The sequence below is a fragment of the Scyliorhinus torazame genome, chromosome 4, assembly GCF_047496885.1.
Source record: "Scyliorhinus torazame isolate Kashiwa2021f chromosome 4, sScyTor2.1, whole genome shotgun sequence".
In the NCBI taxonomy this organism is placed as follows: Eukaryota; Metazoa; Chordata; class Chondrichthyes; order Carcharhiniformes; family Scyliorhinidae; genus Scyliorhinus; species Scyliorhinus torazame.
The window spans coordinates 45,906,400-45,924,333 of NC_092710.1; the positions used below are offsets into that span (position 1 = coordinate 45,906,400).

The window sequence follows — 17,934 nt, forward strand, 5'->3', positions numbered from 1 at the left end:
CCCACCCCCACCCCCACCCCTCCCCACGGCCGGGTCGGAGAATCGCCGGGGGTCGGCGTGAATCCTGCCCCGCCGCTCCAACGCTGGCTGCCCAATTCTCCGGCACCGGTTTTCAGACGGGGGCAAGAATCACGCCGCACCGGTCGGGGGCCGTTGGCAGCGGCCCCCTGGCAATTCTCCGGGCCTCAATGCACCGAGCGGCCACCCGTTGTTGGCCAGTCCCGCCGGCGTGGATTAGACATGGTCCATCGCGGCGGAAGCTGGCTTGAAGGCCGTCTACCGGAGTCCTTGGCGGGGGCAGGAGGGGGTGGGGGGTGGCGCGGGAGCATCCGGCTCCGGGGGAAGGGGAGGATGAGGGGCCCACGGTGGCCTGGCCCGCGATCGGGGCCCACCGATCTGTGGACGGGCCTGTGCCGTGGGAACACTCTTTCCCTCCCTGCTGGCCTCCGTTCGGCTCCACCATGGCCGGCGCAGATAAGAAACCCCCTGCACATGCGCAAGAGCACGCCGGCTTCCGTCCAAATGCATCTCCCCGCACCCCTGTCGTACCTTGGGCTGGGCAGCATCCGGATCGATGCCTGTGGCCGCCGGACGTTCCTGCCCGAAGGGAGCCTTCTCCAGAACCAATGGATGAGGAGCCATTTCCGTGTCAGATTGTGGGCGCCGACCCTGTCGCGGACGCTGGTCCTGGGGGTGCCAGAGGCGCCGTCGTTCCGACCGAAACTGGGGCCAGCCCAGGGGCTGTACCTTCCATTTGGATTAACCTACGGGGTCTACTCCCGAGGACGTGGAGACGGAGGACGGCTGCCTGACATTGTGGGGAAGCTCCCCGTGTGGCTCCCATTAAGGTGACAGTACAGGTCAATGGTCACCCGCTTGAGATGGAGTTGGACACTGGCTCAGCGGTCTCCATGATCCCCCAGAGGACATTCGACCACATCAAGCAGGGTATAGAGACCCTTTCATCAACTGATACAAAGGCCAGGCTGGCCACCTACACGGGGGAACCATTGGACATTGCTGGGACAAGATGACCCCTATTGTTTACGGATGCCAGGAGGGGCGTTTCCTGCTTATTGGGGTGCGCGGCCACGGGCCCAGCCTGTTGGGTCGGGACTGGTTGCGCCATTTGCGGCTGCAGTGGCAGCACATCCTTCAAACAGGTTCTGGAGGGTTGACAGAGGTACTAGGACGGTACTCCGAAGTATTTGCGAAAGGTGAAGGGGGCGTAGCCTGTATCCAAGTCGAACCAGGAGCCATGCCGCGCTATTTCTGGGCCCCCTCGGTGCCTTACATCTTGCTCGAGAAGGTAGAAGGGGAGCTCACTCGTTTGGATTCCTTGGGTATTATCAGGCCCGTCCGTTTCGCTGACTGGGCAGCATCAATTGTACCTGTAATGAAACCGGATGTCACGGTTCGCTTGCGCAGTCACTATAAACTTACAGTGAATACGGCTTCCCAGCTCGACCAATATCCAATGCCCTGCATAGGGGATCTCTACGCGAAGCTCGCAGGCGGACTCTCGTTCACAAAATGAGATATGAGTCACGCCTACCTACAGTTGGAGCTGGACCCTATCTCCCACCTAAATGTGACTATTAAGACACACATGGGCCTGTATGAATATACACGGTTGCCCTTTAGGGTATTCTCTGCCTGTGCTATCTTTAACACAACATGGAAGGCATCTTGAGAGGTTTACCAGTGTCGCTGTTTACTTAGACAACGTTTTGATTCTGGGGATGTCGGAGCAGGAACATTTGGAAAATTTAAAGGCTGTCCTTAGATGCCTCTCAAACGCTGGAGTCCATTTACGTCGTACAAAGTGCGTCTTTCAGCTGAAGGAAGTAGTCTACCTGGGTTATTGGGTGGATCGCGGAGGTTTGCACCCCATCACAGAGAAGGTGCGTGCAATTCAACAGGCCCCCGCCCCGACTGACATTTCGCATCTTTGTTCTTTTCTCGGCCTCGTTAAATATTACGGGAAGAAGGGCAGCACAGTGGCACAGTGAGTTAGCCCTGCTGCCTCACGGTGCTGAGGTCCTCGGTTCGATCCCGGCCCTGTGTCACTGTCCATGTGGAGTTTACACATTCTCCCCGTGTTTGCGTGGGTTTCACCCCCACAACCCAAAGATGTGCAGGGTAGGTGGATTGGCCACGCTAAATTGCCCCATAATTGAATAAAATGAATTGGGTACTCTAAACTTTAAAAAAATATTACGGGAGGTTCCTCCCCAATCTGGCAACTACGTTCGCCCCGTTGCACCTTCTTCTAAAGAAGAATCACACGTGGGTTTGGGGTCAGCCGCAAGAAACTGCTTTCCAGGGGGTAAAACAGCAATTGTCATCGGCTGGGTCATTAACCCACTACGATCCTGGAAAGCCTTTGCTCATCACATGTGATGCATCCCCGTATGGTATTGGGGCCGTCCTGTCCCACAAGACGGAGAACGGGGCAGAGCGGTCGTTAGCTTTCGCCTCCCGCACAATGACAGCAGCGGAAAAGAAGTACAGGCAGATTGAGAAGGAGGGCCTGGCAGTGGTTTTTGCAGTGAAACGCATCCACCAGTACGTGTATGGCCGCCACTTCACTATCGTGACTGATCATAAGCCTCTGCTGGGACTTTTCCGAGAGGATAAGCCAATACCGCCCATTGCTTCCACACAGATCCAGCGCTGGGCTTTGTTGCTCGCTGCATATGAGTATTCTCTGGAGCACAAACCAGGAACGCAGATAGCGAATGCCGACGTACTGAGCCGATTGCCTTTGTCGACCAGCCTAATGCCAATCCCCACGACAGGTGAGGTGGTTGCAACCCTAGATTTTATGGACTCCTTGCCTGTCATAGCATCACAGATCTGTGAGTGGTCCCAGATGGATCCAGACCTGTCAAAGGTTCGGCACATAGTCCTGCATAGAGTGCAGCATAGACAGCTCCCAGGCGAGTTGCGGGCCTTTTCCCCCAAGCTGTCAGAATTTAGCATGGAACAAGTCATCCTCTTCTGGGGGACGCGTGTGATTGCCCCGGAAAAAGGCCAGGAGCTGATACTAACAGACTTGCACAATGGGCATCCGGGTGTGACCAAAATAAAAATGTTGACCCGGAGGTATGTCTGGTGGCCAGTCCTCGACACCGACATTGAGAATGTGGCCCAAAACTGCTCCATTTGCCAGGAGCATCAGAAGTTTCCACCGGCGGCGCCCCTACATCACTGGGAATGGCCAGGGCGGCCTTGGGCACTTGCATTCGGATTTCGCCGGACCTTTTCAAGGATCCATATTCCTTCTATTAATTGTTGCCCAGTCTAAATGGCTAGAGATGCATTAGATGGTAGGCACAACGTCCTGCGCAACAATCGAGAAGATGCGTTTGTCTTTCAGTACGCCTGGCCTCCCCGAGGCGCTGGTCACGGATAACGGCACTCCATTCACAAGTGAGGAGATTGCGAGGTTCAAGAAGATAAACGGTATCCGCCATATCCGCACCACTTCCAATGGGCTGGCAGAGCGCGCAGCGCAGACATTCAAACGAGGCCTAAAGAAACAGTCTTCCAGGTCTTTGGACACAAGACCGGTTTGTTTTTTGTTTTCATACAGGACCACTCCACATGCGGTGACTCGGGTAGCTCCCGTAGAACTCCAATTGGGCTGGAGACTTCGCACCTGCCTTAACATGGTTTCCGCGGACATTGGTGCAAAAGTACGCCGCACTCAAGAATGGCAGGGGCATGGCCTTTCTCGGCATCGGACGATTTGGCAGTTTGCGCCTGGTGTCCCGCTTTTTGTTCGTAACTTTGCTGTTGATGCCCAGTGGGTCCCTGGCGTTATCTTTCGCCGAACGGGACCTATCTCTTACCAGGTGGAAGTCCAGGGTCGTCTTCAGCACAAACATGTAGACCACGTTCGGTCCAGAAAGCAGCCTCTTCCAAAGATTCCCCTCCCCTGGAGCTCACTTCTACCGCCGCAGAGACCAGATACAGTGGAGGGTGTTCCTCACCACCGTCCTCTAGCGCCACACTCCAAGCTTGCGCAGGTCGTTGCAGAACCGCATGGAGATAGGGATGCCGAGATGACGGAGGCAGTGGACTCCAACTCTGAGATGGGGACACAGGACGCCTCAGAGGGGGTGTCCTCAGGCCCACGGGGCGTGGATGTACAACCGTTACACCATTCATCCCGGAAGCGCCGTTCTTCCTTCTCGTTACACAATGCTCGATCCAGCGCCTCAGGCAAGTAGTTGACACGAGTCCGACGCTCTCCTTCAGCAGGATCTGCGGTGGGTTCCTTGGACTTTGGGGGGAGGGATGTTATAACCTGCCTGATTATTACCGGCTGGGGACTATTGACTATCCTACAGTCCTTGGTGAGTATGAGCTTCCCCAATGAGGGGGCTGGAGAAATCATTATCCGTGTCACCTGCATAAATAGAGCTGGCCAGTGTGGAACCAGCTAGAGAGGAGAGAGCAGTGGTGGAGTACTGCTGCTGTTGTATATATGCAATTGTAAATAATGTTATTTCTTTCGATTCTACAAACTCGTGGATTATTCGTGGCCTAACAAAAAGGACACAAATATTTCTGTCAGAGGTCCAGCGATTTCATCGCTTGCCTCCCTCACTAATCCGGGCTAGATGCCATCTGAACCTGGGGATTTTTCTACCTTAATGCTTTTTAACACTTCCTCTCTCGTAATAATGATCTGTTCTAAAGTGTTTCCACATGCCACTGAAGCACCACCAATCAACGTGTCCCTCTCCTTTGCGAATACCAATACAAAATACTCAGTAAAGCCTTTGACAAGGTCCCTCATGGCAGACATTAAGGCCTTTGACAAGGTCCCTCATGGCAGACTGGTACAGAAGGTGAAGTCACACGGGATCAGAGGTGAGATGGCAAGATGGATACAGAACTGGCCAGGCCATAGAATGAAATGAAAATTGTTTATTGTCACAAGTAGGCTTCAAATGAAGTTACTGTGAAGAGCCCCTAGTCGCCACATTCCGGCGCCTGTTCGGGGAGGCTGGTACGGCAATTGAACCGTGCTTCTGGCCTGCCTTGGTCTGCTTTTAGCCCTGTGCTAAACCAGCCCCATAGAATGCAGAGAGTAGCAATGGAAGGATGCTTTCTGATTGGAGGACTGGGACAAGTGGTGTTCCGCAGGAAGAAGTGCTGGGACCTTTGCAGTTTGTAGTATATATAAATGATTTGGAGGGAAATGTAACTGGTTTGATTAGTAAGTTTGCGGACGGCACAAAGGAATTGTGGATAGCGATGAGGACTGTCAGAGGATACAGCAGGATTTAGATTGTCTGGAGGCTTGGGCGGAGAGATGGCAGATGGAGTTTAATCCGGACAAATTTGAGGTAATGCATTTTGGAAGGTCTAATGCAGGTAGCGAATATACAATGAATGGTAGAACCCTCAAGAGTATTGACAGTCAGAGAGATCTCGGTGTACAGGTCCACAGGTCACTGAAAGGGGCAACACAGGTGGAGAAGGTAGTCAAGAAGGCATACGGCATGCTTGCCTTCATTGGCCGGGGCATTAGGTATAAAAATTGGCAAGTCATGTTACAGCTGCATGGAACCTTAGTTAGGCCACACTTGGTGTACAGTGTTCAACTCTGGTCGCCACACTGCCAGAAGGATGTAGAGGCTTTAGAGAGGGCGCAGAAGAGATTTACCAGGATGTTGCCTGGTATGGAGGGCATTAGCTATGAGGAGTGGTTGAATAAACTTGGTTTCTTCTCACTGGAACGTCGGAGGTTGAGGGGCGACCTGATAGAGGCCTACAAAATTATGAGGGGCATATACAGGATGGATAGTCAGAGACTTTTTCCCAGGGTAGATTGGTCAATTACAAGGGGGCATAGGTTTAAGGTGAGAGGGGCAAGGTTTAGAGTAGATGTACGAGGAAAGTTTTTTTACACAGAGGGTAGTGGGTGCCTGGAACTCGCTACCGGAGGAGGTGGCGGAAGCAGGGACGATAGGGACATTTAAGGGGCATCTTGACAAATATATGAATAGGATGGGAAAAGAGGGATACGTAGTTTAGAAAATTTTAGTTTGGACGAGCAGCATGGTCGGCGCAGGCTAGGCTGGCCGAATGGCCTGTTCCTGTGCTGTACGTTTCTTTGTTCTTTGTAAGTTGAACAAAGCAGAACCAGTGGAAGTGATTTATTTAGATTTCCGGAATGCCTTTGACAATGTGCCACAGAGGAGACTATTAATTAGGTTAAGAGCCCATCTTGTAAAGTCCGGTGGATAGAGGATTGGCTGACTGGCAATGGGCAGAGTGTGGGGACAAAGGGGTCTTTTTCAGGATCGCACTTGTGCTGGGGCCACAACATTAATGATCTAAAAGAAGGAACTGAAGGCATTGTTGCTACGTTTGCAGATGATACAAAGATCTGTAGAGGGACAGGTAGTATTGAGGAATCGAAACTGAGGAAGTAATATTGGAGAATGACTTGGATAGGCGAAGAGTGTGGGAAAAGACATTGTAGATGGAATAAAAGTGTGAGGTCATGCACTTTGGACGGAGGAATTTAGGCATAGGCTATTTTCTCAATAAGGAAATGCTTAGGAAATCAGAAGCACAAAGGGACTAGGGTGTCCTTGTTCACGATTCTCTTAAGGTTAACGTGCAGGTTCAGTCGACAGTTAAGAAGGCAAATATAATGTTTGCATTCATGTCGAGAGGGCAAGAATACAAGACCAAGGAGGTACATCTGAGGTGATATAAGGCTCTGGTCAGACCCCATTTGGAGTATTTTGAGGAGGTTTGGGCCCCGTATCTAAGGAAGGATGTGCTGGCCTTGGAAAGGGTCCAGAGGAGGTTCACAAGATTGATCCCTGGAATGAAGAGCTTGTTGTATGAGGAACGTTTGAGGACTCTGGGTCTGTACTCGTTGGAGTTTAGGATGGGGAGAGATGTTATTGAAACTTACAGGATACTACGAAGCCTGGATAGAGTGGACGTGGAGAGGATGTTTTCACTTGTAGGGAAAACGAGAACCATAGGACTCAATCTCAGACGAAAGGTACGATCCTTTAAAACAGAGATGAGGAGGAATTTCTTCAGCCAAAGGCTGGTGAATCTGTGGAACTCTTTGCCGCAGAAGGCTGTGGAGGTCACATCACTGAGTGTCTTTAAACAGAGATAGATAGCTTCTTGATTAATAATAATAATAGGTTATTGTCACAAGTAGACTTCAATGAAGTTATTGTGAAAAGCCCCTAGACGCCACATTCCGGCGCCTGTTCGGGGAGGCTGGTACGGTAATTGAACCCGCGCTGCTGGCCTTGTTCTGCATTACAAGCCAGCTGTTTATCCCACTGTGCTAAACCAGCGCCTTAATAAGAGGACCAGGGGTTATAGGCAGAATGCAGGAGAATGGTGATGAGAAAAATATTAGCCATGATTTAATGGTGGAGCAGACTCGATGGGCTGCTGGCCTAAATCTGCTTCTCGGTCTCATCGTCTCATGCAGAACATAAAGATTTTATCTTGGGGATTAGTACACTGGACATATGGACTGTGCGGTTCATTCTGCGCTGTCCCTTCATTGATTCGATGAGAAGATTTTCAAGAAAGATCTTGCGTTTATAGCAACTTTCACTTTACTTCTGATCCCTTTGATACAGTTGAAAATCGGTTTAATCGTCCTGGTAACTCTGACCTACGCCCATCCGATCAACGTCTATCTTCACTGCCGACGGGAAATGGGGAAGAGAGGTGTGGTAATTCCCTCCCAAGCCGAAGTGTCAGATCTGGAGTAGTAGGACGACTGACCGATAAGACATACCTGTGGAGCATAGTGGTGAGTGGGAGTGTAATACTACTGAAACATATACAATAGGAACAAGAGGAGACCATTCTACATGCCTAGCCTACTCCGTCAATGATTCGGGAAGAGCTGCTTGGTTTCTGTCGATTCCGGCTATGTGTCCCTCAATAAAAATCTCAATGTCTCCGATTGGTAAACAGTGCAACTCTACTCCCAACCACAGGGCAATTTCTGCAGCTTTAAAATGGAAATACACTCCAGCCAGACTTTTCATCGCCCGAGTCACTCCATCGACCGCCATTTGTAAATGTTGAACTGAGGCACGTAGAACAATCACATTAAGATTTCGTTTGATACTGTGTTGAGAAATATATTTATAGTTTAAAGACGGTTAAAGTAAATACCTGGCTGCTTTCACTGTTTCAGCTGCCTCTTTTGTTGGTAATAAAGGCAGCAATTTAACAAACACATCAATGTCTATTATTGAATGAATCCATTTCAGGGGCTGTTTAGCACAGGGCTAAATCGCTGGCTTTGAAAGCAGACCAAGGCAGGCCAGCAGCACGGGTCAATTCCCGTAACAGCCTCCCCGAACAGGCGCCGGAATGTGGCGACTAGGGGCTTTTCACAGTAACTTCATTGAAGCCGACTTGTGACAATAAGCGATTTTCATTTCATTTTAAGGAAAATGAGGATGCAATCCAAAGATGCAATTTTGGGAAACACAGAAAGGTCCTTCAAACAAGAATGATTTCACCAGAAGCTCTGGGTTCCTTTTTTTGTGACGCTGCTTGAGGAATGACGATTGGATGGCAGGATCACGGGGATTGCTTTCCTGCTCTTCTTGTAATTGTGTCAGGCGATGGTTTATCTGCTATTGCCACTGTTTCAGCTTAAAAACATGACCAGGTTTTTAAAATTCGATCATGGGACGTGAGCTTCGCAGTCTGTCCAGAATTTATTGCCCATCACTTTTGATGTGTGTCTGGAATTACACGTAGGTGAGACCGGGCAAGAATCGCATATTTAGTGACCCAGAAGGGTTTTTAGCCCATCGACAAATGGTCATTATTCGACATTAGATATATTATTATGTTTAAACTTCATCACCTGCCGTGGTAGGAATCGAACCCGGGTCCGCAGATCATTACCCTGAGTCTCTGGGTTACTGCTTCAGTGATAATGCCGAGATGCCATCGCTTCCCCCCGTCAACTGTGGAAGTCGGTCTGATAAAATACGTTGCTCCACGCTCTCGATCACGTATGAGCGCTGAATCATTCACAAGGAGGTTTCAAACTCTCTCGAGATTAGTTTTGATGATATTAGTTTCCCCACTTTTGCAATTTGCGGCTCCACCCCTCAGGGATTAACGCATTTTCCCTTAAAGTCGAGTTCCCGAGTAGATAGTGGCCTGCACATTCCCCCACCCCTGTCTCTGCCATTTTGATCTATATTTCTAAATTCAGGCTGAGTTCCAATACAGGGAGATCATTTTTTTTTCCAATTAAGGGGCAATTTAGCGTGTTCAATCCACCTAGCCTGCACATCTTCTGGGTTGTGGGGGCGGAACCCACGCAAACACGGGGAGAATGCGCAAACCCCACACGGACAGTGACCCAGAGCCGGGATCGAACTTGGGACCTCGGCGCCGTGATGCCGCAGTGCTAACCACTGCGCCATCGTGCTGCCCTTAATACAGCGAGATAATTAACCACAATAGAACATTTTTAACTTTTCAAACAACCCGAAGCAACTTCGCCCTCCATTCCCAAATTCTGTCTGGTTTCTGATTTCTGAAGTACTAATGAGGGATGAGACTTACCATTAAGCAATAATTCATCTTGTCCCTACTTCTTATTAGTGCTAGTTGTCACATTATTTATGAAACTGAATGCTTTCTCGGATGTGCAATTCGAAAACAGAGATCCCGTTCTTGCACACATTGGATTAAAGTGTCCCACTTTTCTGTCAACATCCTGTTTCAGAGGGATATTAAACACACCAGAATAGAGGGAGAGGGGCAGATAAAACGTCAACACGTGTGGGCGGAGAGAGCAAGTAAGTGATTGAGAGAGTAAAATATAAAGCAGTGAGAATGAGTAAAAGAGGCAGACAGACTGTCTAATGGAGAGATAAAGCTTTTCAGAAACAGGAAGACTGATTTGAAGCAAAATAAATGTGGGTAGGATAGATGCACGGCAGAGTTGGGGGACTCCTGCAGAGCAAAGACAGAACGAGGGTGAAATAAACTATTATATTTGGGGGAAGGAAATATTAGAGTTATCGAGTGTTTTCCACATGCAAAAAGGCCCCATTGTGTTGGCGCGGCTGATCAAGCACCGATTCCAATCCCATTTCCAGGACTTTCTCCGTAGCCTTGCATACTGTGACATTTGAAGTACTCATCTAAATACTTCTTAAAAGTTGATTTCAGACATCCAGATTTGACCAATCCTGTGGGTTAAAATGCTTTCCCTCAGATCGCCACTAAACTCCTGTCCATTATCTTAAACATATGCCGCCTCGTTATTAATCCCTCCACCGAGGGGAAATAAACCATCCTATCCATCTCATCTGTGTACCCCATAATTTTAAATTTTAAACAACGCAATTAGGTTCCCTCCGCCCCCCCTCCCCCACCCCCTACCCCCCAGCCTTTTCTGACCAAGGGAAAACAAGAATACTGCCGCAATAATCCCAGATGACCATAGGCTGCTTTCTGTATTGGGGGGGGGGGGGTAGAGCTGACAGGTAGTGATTTAACCTGGACATTACCATACGTCAGTGAGGGGACGGCTGAGAAGGCAGGGCTTTCCTGAATAATCTCAGCCAATTCGAGAATGGAACCCGCGCTGTTAGCCTCGCTCTGCATCACAAACTAACTGCACAGTCAACTCAGCTAAACCAGCCCAAGGAGGGCAAAACCATTCTAGCCCGACACTCCTGATACTGAGACAGTCCAGGCCAGGCCACATCCTGGTGAATATCCTCTGCATTCTCCCCAGTGCACTCAGTACCTTCCTCGAATGTGGTGACCAGATTTGCACACAGTATTTGAGCTGGGGTCTTGCCAGCGTTTAATTCAGCTCCAAGATAGCCTCTGTGAGTATGCAAACCAAGGCCTCTTTGATCTTAGGGTGCGAATTTATTGTATATTCCCTTGCCTTGTTCGTCCTACCAAAATTCATTACCTCATACTTTCATGGTTCAATTGCATTTGCCACTACACTGCCCATCCAATCAGATTGTCCATTTCGCCCTTAGCATAAGGCCTTGCACCTTGCAGTTTACCACACCACAAATTTTTGAGTCAGCTGCGAACTTACTGTCATACCTCCTACATTTACATGCATATCATTAATGTATACAACAAACAGCATGGGACTCAGTATCGATCCCTGAGAAACACTACATGAAGCAAGGTTCTAGTCACAAAAGCAACCTTCAAGCTTTAACCTCTGCCTCTTACTACTAACGGGCATCTCCACATCACTACTAGGCCGGTCTTGGGTCCTCGAATCATAGAATTTACAGTGCTGAAAGAGGCCATTCGGCCCATTGAGACTGCACCGGCACTTGGAAAGAGCAATCTACTTAAGTCGACGCCTCCACCCTATCCCCGCCCTATCCCCATAACCCAGTAAACCTACCTAGTCTTTTTTGGATACTTAGGGCGATTTATCATGACCAATCCGCCTATCCTGCATGTCTTTGGACTGTGGGATGAAACCGGAGCATCCGGAGGAAACCCAGGCAGACACGAGGAGAACGTGCAGACTCCGCACAGAGAGTGACCCAAGTCAGGATTCGAACGTGAGACCCTGGAGCTGTGAAGCAATTGTGCTAACCACTGTGCGGCATGCTGCCCTTTCCTGAGGTTTGTCCTGTTTTTGAAATTGCTCTCGATATTATGGGCTCTCCCCTTCTTCATCTTCCTCCCACATGGGACCGTGTCAAAATCATCACTAAAGTCAATGCAGAGTGAATCAACAGCACTGCCCTCAGCTACACACCCAGTCACTTCCTCAAAAAAACATTCAGATTTGAAAGCTATCATCTCCATTTGACAAAACCATGCTGGCTATACTCTATTCATGCCTTTCTCCCCTAGTGGAGATTAATCCTATCCCCAGAATGTTTTCCAGTAGTTTCCCTTGCATTGAAGCATCACTATTTCTTCCTGTTTCCCTTCTTGAGCAATGAAACCGTACTAGCAATTGTCCAGTCCTCTGCCGCCTCTCCTGTGGCCAGAAACAAAAATACTTTCTTGTCAGAGATGCCAGAATCCCTTCCCTTGACTCCCTCAATAACCTGGGAGACATCACATCTGGCCCCCGGGATTTATCAATTCTTAGACGTGGTGAAACTGTTAATACCTCCTCCCTGTCAATGTGCAATCGTTCAAATAACTCACAGTGCGGCCCGCTGATTTATATACCTGATCATCCTTCTCACCACTGAACACAGATACAAAATACTCATTTAAAACCAGTCTCATATCTTCAGGTTCCAGATATAAATTGCCACGTTGGTCCGCAATGGGAGGTGTCCGAGGGAGCGGCCGCCAATCGGCTGCCGATACACGAAGGCGTATTTAACGCGACGCCGCAGCAACTGAAAAACATTGCGCGCGATTCTCCACTCCCACGCCGGTTGGTAGATTAGCCTGGGGCGCCGCAATTTCCGGGGACGCCGGTCCGACGCCCTCCCACAATTCTCCCAATTGGCGGGAATGGCCCGATCGTGTTTCGCGGGCCGCAGGCCGGAAAATCGCCGGAGATACCCAAAATGGCGATTCTCAAGCACCCGCACGATTCTGAGGCCCGGATGGGCCGAGCGGCCAGGCCAAAACGGCGGGTCCCCCCCCCCCCCGGCGCCGTCCACACCTGGGGCGAAATTCTCTGTAAACGGCGTGATATCCGCCGACTGGCGCCCAAAATGGGGCCAATCAGACGGGCATCGTGCCGCCCCTTCAGGTGCGGAATGCTCCTCATCTTTGGGGACCGAGCCCCAACATTGAGGGGCTAGGCCGACGCCGGAGGAATTTCCGCCCCGCCAGCTGGCGGAAACCGCCTTTGGTGCCCCGCCAGCTGGCGCAGAAATGGCATCTCCGGGCGGCGCATGCGCGGGAGCGTCAGCGGCCGCTGACAGTTTCCCGCGCATGCGCAGTGGAGGGAGTCTCTTCCGCCTCCGCCATGGTGGAGACCGTGGCAGAGGCGGAAGGGAAAGAGTGCCCCCACGGCACAGGCCTGCCCGCGGATCGGTGGGCCCCGATCGCAGGCCAGGCCACCGTGGGGGCACCCCCCCCCCCGGGGGTCAGACCGCCCCCCACCCCCGCCCCCCAGGATCCCGGAGCCCGCCCGCGTCGCCTTGTCCCGCCGGTAAGGTAGGTGGTTCAATTTACGCCAGCGTGACAGGCAATTTATCGGCGGGACTTCGGTCCATCCGGGCCGGAGAATCGACCGGGGGGGGGGCCGCCAACCGGCGTGGCGCGATTCCCGCCCCCGCCGAAACTCTGGTGCCAGAGACTTCGGCAACCGGCGGGGGCGGGATTCACGCCAGCCCCCGGCGATTCTCCGACCCGGCGGGGGGTCGGAGAATGTCGCCCCAGGTCGCCACAGTCGTGGGCGGTGCGTGAACTCGGGGGGGGGGGGCTGTGGTGGGGCGAGGGGGGATCTTGCACTGGGGGTACCTTACATGTGGGGTGGCCCGCGATCGGTGCCCAGTGATCGTCGGGCCGTCCTCTCTGAAGGAGGACCTCCTTCCTTCCGCCACCCCGCAAGGTCAGTCCCCCATCTTCTTGCAGGGCGGATTTGGACAGGACGGCAACCACGCATGCGCGGATGACGTCCGTTATGTGGCGCCGGCCGCGTCATCTAATCGGCGCCGCTTTTATGCGGGCGACAAGGCCTCGTGCGGGTAGATGACGCGGCCCCGATATTGGCCCATTGTCAGGGCCTGAATCGGTCGCGACCGGGGCCAATCCGGGCCGTTGTGAACCTCGACGGCGTTCATGGCTGCGCGGCCACTTCGGCGTGGGGGTGAAGAATCGCGCCTATTCTCTCCCAACACACTCCAGCATCGCAGGCAATATGGCCGCCCGAAGAGCAGCCCCGCGATTCAGGGAGCGCGAGTTGGACACTCTCCTCGACACCGTGGAGGTGACAAGGTTGGTTCTATACCCCGGGCTTGGCTGCAGGACACCAGCCGCCACCGTTCGGCGTGTGTGAATGGAGTTGGCAGCTGCCGTCAGCGCCGTTGGGCCGTTAGCCAGGACCACAGACCAGAGTCGGAAGAAGCTGCACGACCTCCTCAGCGCAGCCAGGGTGAGTACCCAGCGCTGTGCCCCTGGCACCAACCACCCTAACTCCCACAAACATGTCACCCGCCCGTTCCCCAGGGGGATGGCCCCTCCCCCAGGGGGATGGTCACACCCCCACCCTGACCCACATGTCTGCACCGACCCACACCAGCCGCAATGGCCGGGTGCCCTGTGCACTCATGCCATCGGAGATCCAACACCTGGGCTGCATGTGTCGGACTGTCTAACACTGTTGCTGTTTGCGTCCCCACCCCCCAGGGAAGGCAACGCATAACCACCCGGGAGCGGGGGAAGACAGGAGGGGGAGCACCGAAACTGCGTCCCCTCACCGTGCCCGAGCAGAGGGCACATTGTTGGTGGGCCGGAGGAATGGGTGTTCAGCGATGCGGATGTCGGAGGCGTGCAACTAGTGATAACCCCTGTGTGTGTACAGCTCTTCAGAACACATGTGCCCACTCCCCCTCACTCACCCACCCTCTCACCCCCCCTTCACCCCACCCCTTACCCCGACTCCCCACCCCCTCACCCCATCTGTCACCCCATCCCTCAACCCATCCCGCATCCCAACCCCCATCACCCTCCCTCACCTCACAGCCCCACCACCTCACACCTCTCACACCACCCCTCACCCCAACCCCTCCACCCCCTCACCCCAACCCTCACCCCACCCGCACTCCACCCCTCAGACGAAACCCCCCACCCCACTCCTCAACCCCTCACCCCAACCCCTCCACCCCCTCACCCCAACCCCCACCACCGCCCTACCCCCTCTCACACCACCCCTCACCAGAACCCCCACACCCCTCACCCCAACCCCTCCACCCTCTCACTTTCTGGCAAGTGGCTTAGGACGGTTGTTTAGGTTTTGACTGAGAACTGCTTGGGCAACAGGGAGTGATTACACACCTTTCCGGGTGGTTTCTCGTGTTTAGTGGGTGTTTTAGACATGATACAGTTTTTGTTGTCTTTGACTGTACTGTTGATGAATTGTTTCAGTGTTGTAAGACTATGTTGGTTTATTATTGTTTGTTTTGACTGTGTTGTTGGACTGCTCAGCTTACCAATGGCCCCTGATCGGTTGAGTAGGTTTCCACGGTTCCATGAATGAAGGCGCCTCTCTCCTCGACCATGCCCTGTTGTGTCTCTTCCGGTGGCCTGTGCGCCTTGCGGAGGGAGCCTATCCTCTGATGTGTTGGTTGGAGGGGGAGGGGGAAGGTAGGAGTGAACGAAGTAGCCTCTTGCTGGATTTCACTGGCGAACGGCTTGGGACTGTTGTTTGCGCTCAACTGGGGACCCTTTCGGGGGGTGACAATCAGGGGGCGATTGAGTACGGACATGGGTGGTTCTCCGTATTTAGTAAATGTTTCTTTTCGATATGCTGTTTCTTTTCTGTTGTTTCCGTTTACACTGCTTTTGCATGTTGATACATTTCTGGCGTTGTTATCGTATCCTGTAACGGTTTTTGTTCTACCATAGTTGAAGTGTGTCATGGCTTTGTGCCCTGTGATTAACTTTATTCTGTAAATCTTTTAAAGGTGTATTTAAGCCGTGTGCCTTGTGGTTCGTATTTACTCTGAAACGGTCGTAGTGTATCGAGGCCTTGTGCCTTGCAATTGTCTTTGTTGTACCTGTTGAATTGTGATTACAATAAAATATTTCCACCCCCTCACCCCAAACCCCCCCCCCCCGCCCCCTCACCCCAACCACATCACCCCGCCCCTCACCCCAACTCTAACCCCAACTCCCCCACACCCTCGACCTAACACTCACTGTACCCTCACCCCAACCCCTCACCCCAACCCCCTGGTGCGCACCACACAGCCGTTCCGGTACAGCAGGTGGAGGTAGAAGCAGCCCAAGGGGCCGGACGGTCAGAGGGCAGCCCAGCCCCAGGGACCATCTGCCGCCCAGGCGGGTCCCGGATTGCTGGAATATCCAGTCCCACCCATAGATCAGGTGCAGTCAGACATACAGGGACGATTGAAGGGGATGACGGCCGGCTTGCAGCAGCTGCAGACGCAGGTGAAGGAGTTCAACCGTCTGCAGGAGCAGAGGGTGGTGCTGGTTATGCATGCGCCCAGGCCGAAATCGCACAGTTAGCATCCACAGTGGAGGCAATGGGGGCAAAGATATCGGACATGGGTCAGAGTGTCCAAGGCCTGAGGCTATCTGTGCAGGTGGGGGAGGTGGTCACAGGACATGGCTGCCCACTCACAGGTAGCCATGTGCCAGAGCCAGCTCCAGATTTCACCAGCGCTCCTCAGTGTGGCTCAGTCCCAGCAGGTCATGGCCCAGTCTCAGCAGGCCATGGCCCAGTCTCTGCAGGCCATGGCCCAGTCTCTGCAGGCCATGACCCAGTCTCAGCAGGCCATGGCCCAGTCTCAGCAGGCCATGGCCCAGTCTCTGCAGGCCATGGCCCAGTCTCTGCAGGCCATGACCCAGTCTCAGCAGGCCATTGCCCAGTCTCAGCAGGCCATGGCCCAGTCTCAGCAGGCCATGACCCAGTCTCAGCAGGCCATGGCCAGGTGCTGGCCGGATTGCAGGGATGGCCAACTCCCTGAGCTCCATGGCCGATAACGTTCAGACGCTGGTCGATACCAGAGTGGGCCTCCAGGACTGGCAGCACAAGGTGGCGGGGGGCCTCGGATTTGGCTCCGCTCGCACCCCCGTCCCATGGAGAAGCCCGGGGGGCCATAAGGCACCAAGGGGATGATGAGGTGCTAGTCCCATGCCGGTTACCTGTGCAGGGAAGGTGACAGAAGAGCGCAGCACCTCGGACTCCCCCCTCCTGTCCCCGGTGCATCTGGTGGGCAGCAGGCAGAACAGGGCGGCACCCCCCCCCCCCGGGATCGGTTCCCGCAGGAGACATGCACCAACGGGGACCCTCGTCACAGGGCAGGGGTCTCAGCAGGCCGTCGCCACTCCTGCTGCACCGTCTGGGGAAGCACACAGGCACAGTGATTGGGGCCGTAAGGCCAGAAAGTTAGAAAGTAGTTAAGTTGACATTGGTGCAGGACTTAGTTTAGTTATAGGGTTTAGGGCACAGTTTAGTTATAGTTTAGCACAAACTGTGTATACCTCTTCACATTAAATACTTGTTAAAACCGATGAAAGCTGCTGTGTGCTCTGTCCTCTGGGTGCGGGGGTGGGCGCTAGGTGCTGGCCACTGTGGCTGAGGGGTGGTGGATCTGTGAGGCGCGGTGGTTGTGCTGCGTAACCGCCCCCCCCCCCCCCCCCCCCAAGACCGTCCTCAGCACGCCCTCCCCAGGGATCCGACAGGGCCGTGTGATGGACTGGCCAGCTCGCATGCAGGGATCACCCAGGTGGAAGGCGCTACTGTGGGCAGGAGTCAGACATCGTCCACCAGTGTGGAGCGTGAAGCTCATCGCAGTGCGGGCTGTCATCATTCTCCAACCCATGGATCAGACCCGCTCTCACTACCAACCCAGGGCCCACAGCTCGTAGTGCCACAGCTTTATAAAACAGAGGGGGTGGGGTGCATGCGGGTGGTTCGGTGCTGTGGGAGGTTAGAGGGTGTGGGAGGTGAGGTTGTCCTGTGGTGGGGGATGTGAGGGTTCTCGGCAGTGAGGGGGGTGAGGAGGGAGTGGGAGGTGAGGGGGTGTCGGAGGTGAGTGTGTTCACTGGTGTGGGAGGTGATAGGGTGAGGGGGTGAGGTGGTGTAGGATGTGAGGGTGTGAGTGGGTGTGGGAGGTGAGTGTGGTCGGTGGTGAGAGAGGTGAGGGTGTTCGTTGGTGGGGGACGGGAGGGTGTTCGGTGGTGAGGAGGGTGAGGGGGTGACTGGGTGAGGGTGCTTAGGGGGTG

At 53.2% G+C, this 17,934-nt stretch overlaps 1 protein-coding gene across 1 annotated transcript in view; it reads left to right on the forward strand.

Annotated features, from left to right (window-relative positions):
- Positions 1-8,190, forward strand: part of LOC140411324 (equilibrative nucleobase transporter 1-like) — an 82,040-nt gene extending 73,850 nt beyond the window's left edge. The window contains exon 14 of the mRNA XM_072500445.1: positions 7,647-8,190. Within this exon, the coding sequence (XP_072356546.1) occupies positions 7,647-7,781 (135 nt within the window). The 3' untranslated portion in view covers positions 7,782-8,190. The remainder of the gene's footprint in view (positions 1-7,646) is intronic.
- The last annotated feature ends 9,744 nt before the right edge of the window (positions 8,191-17,934 follow it).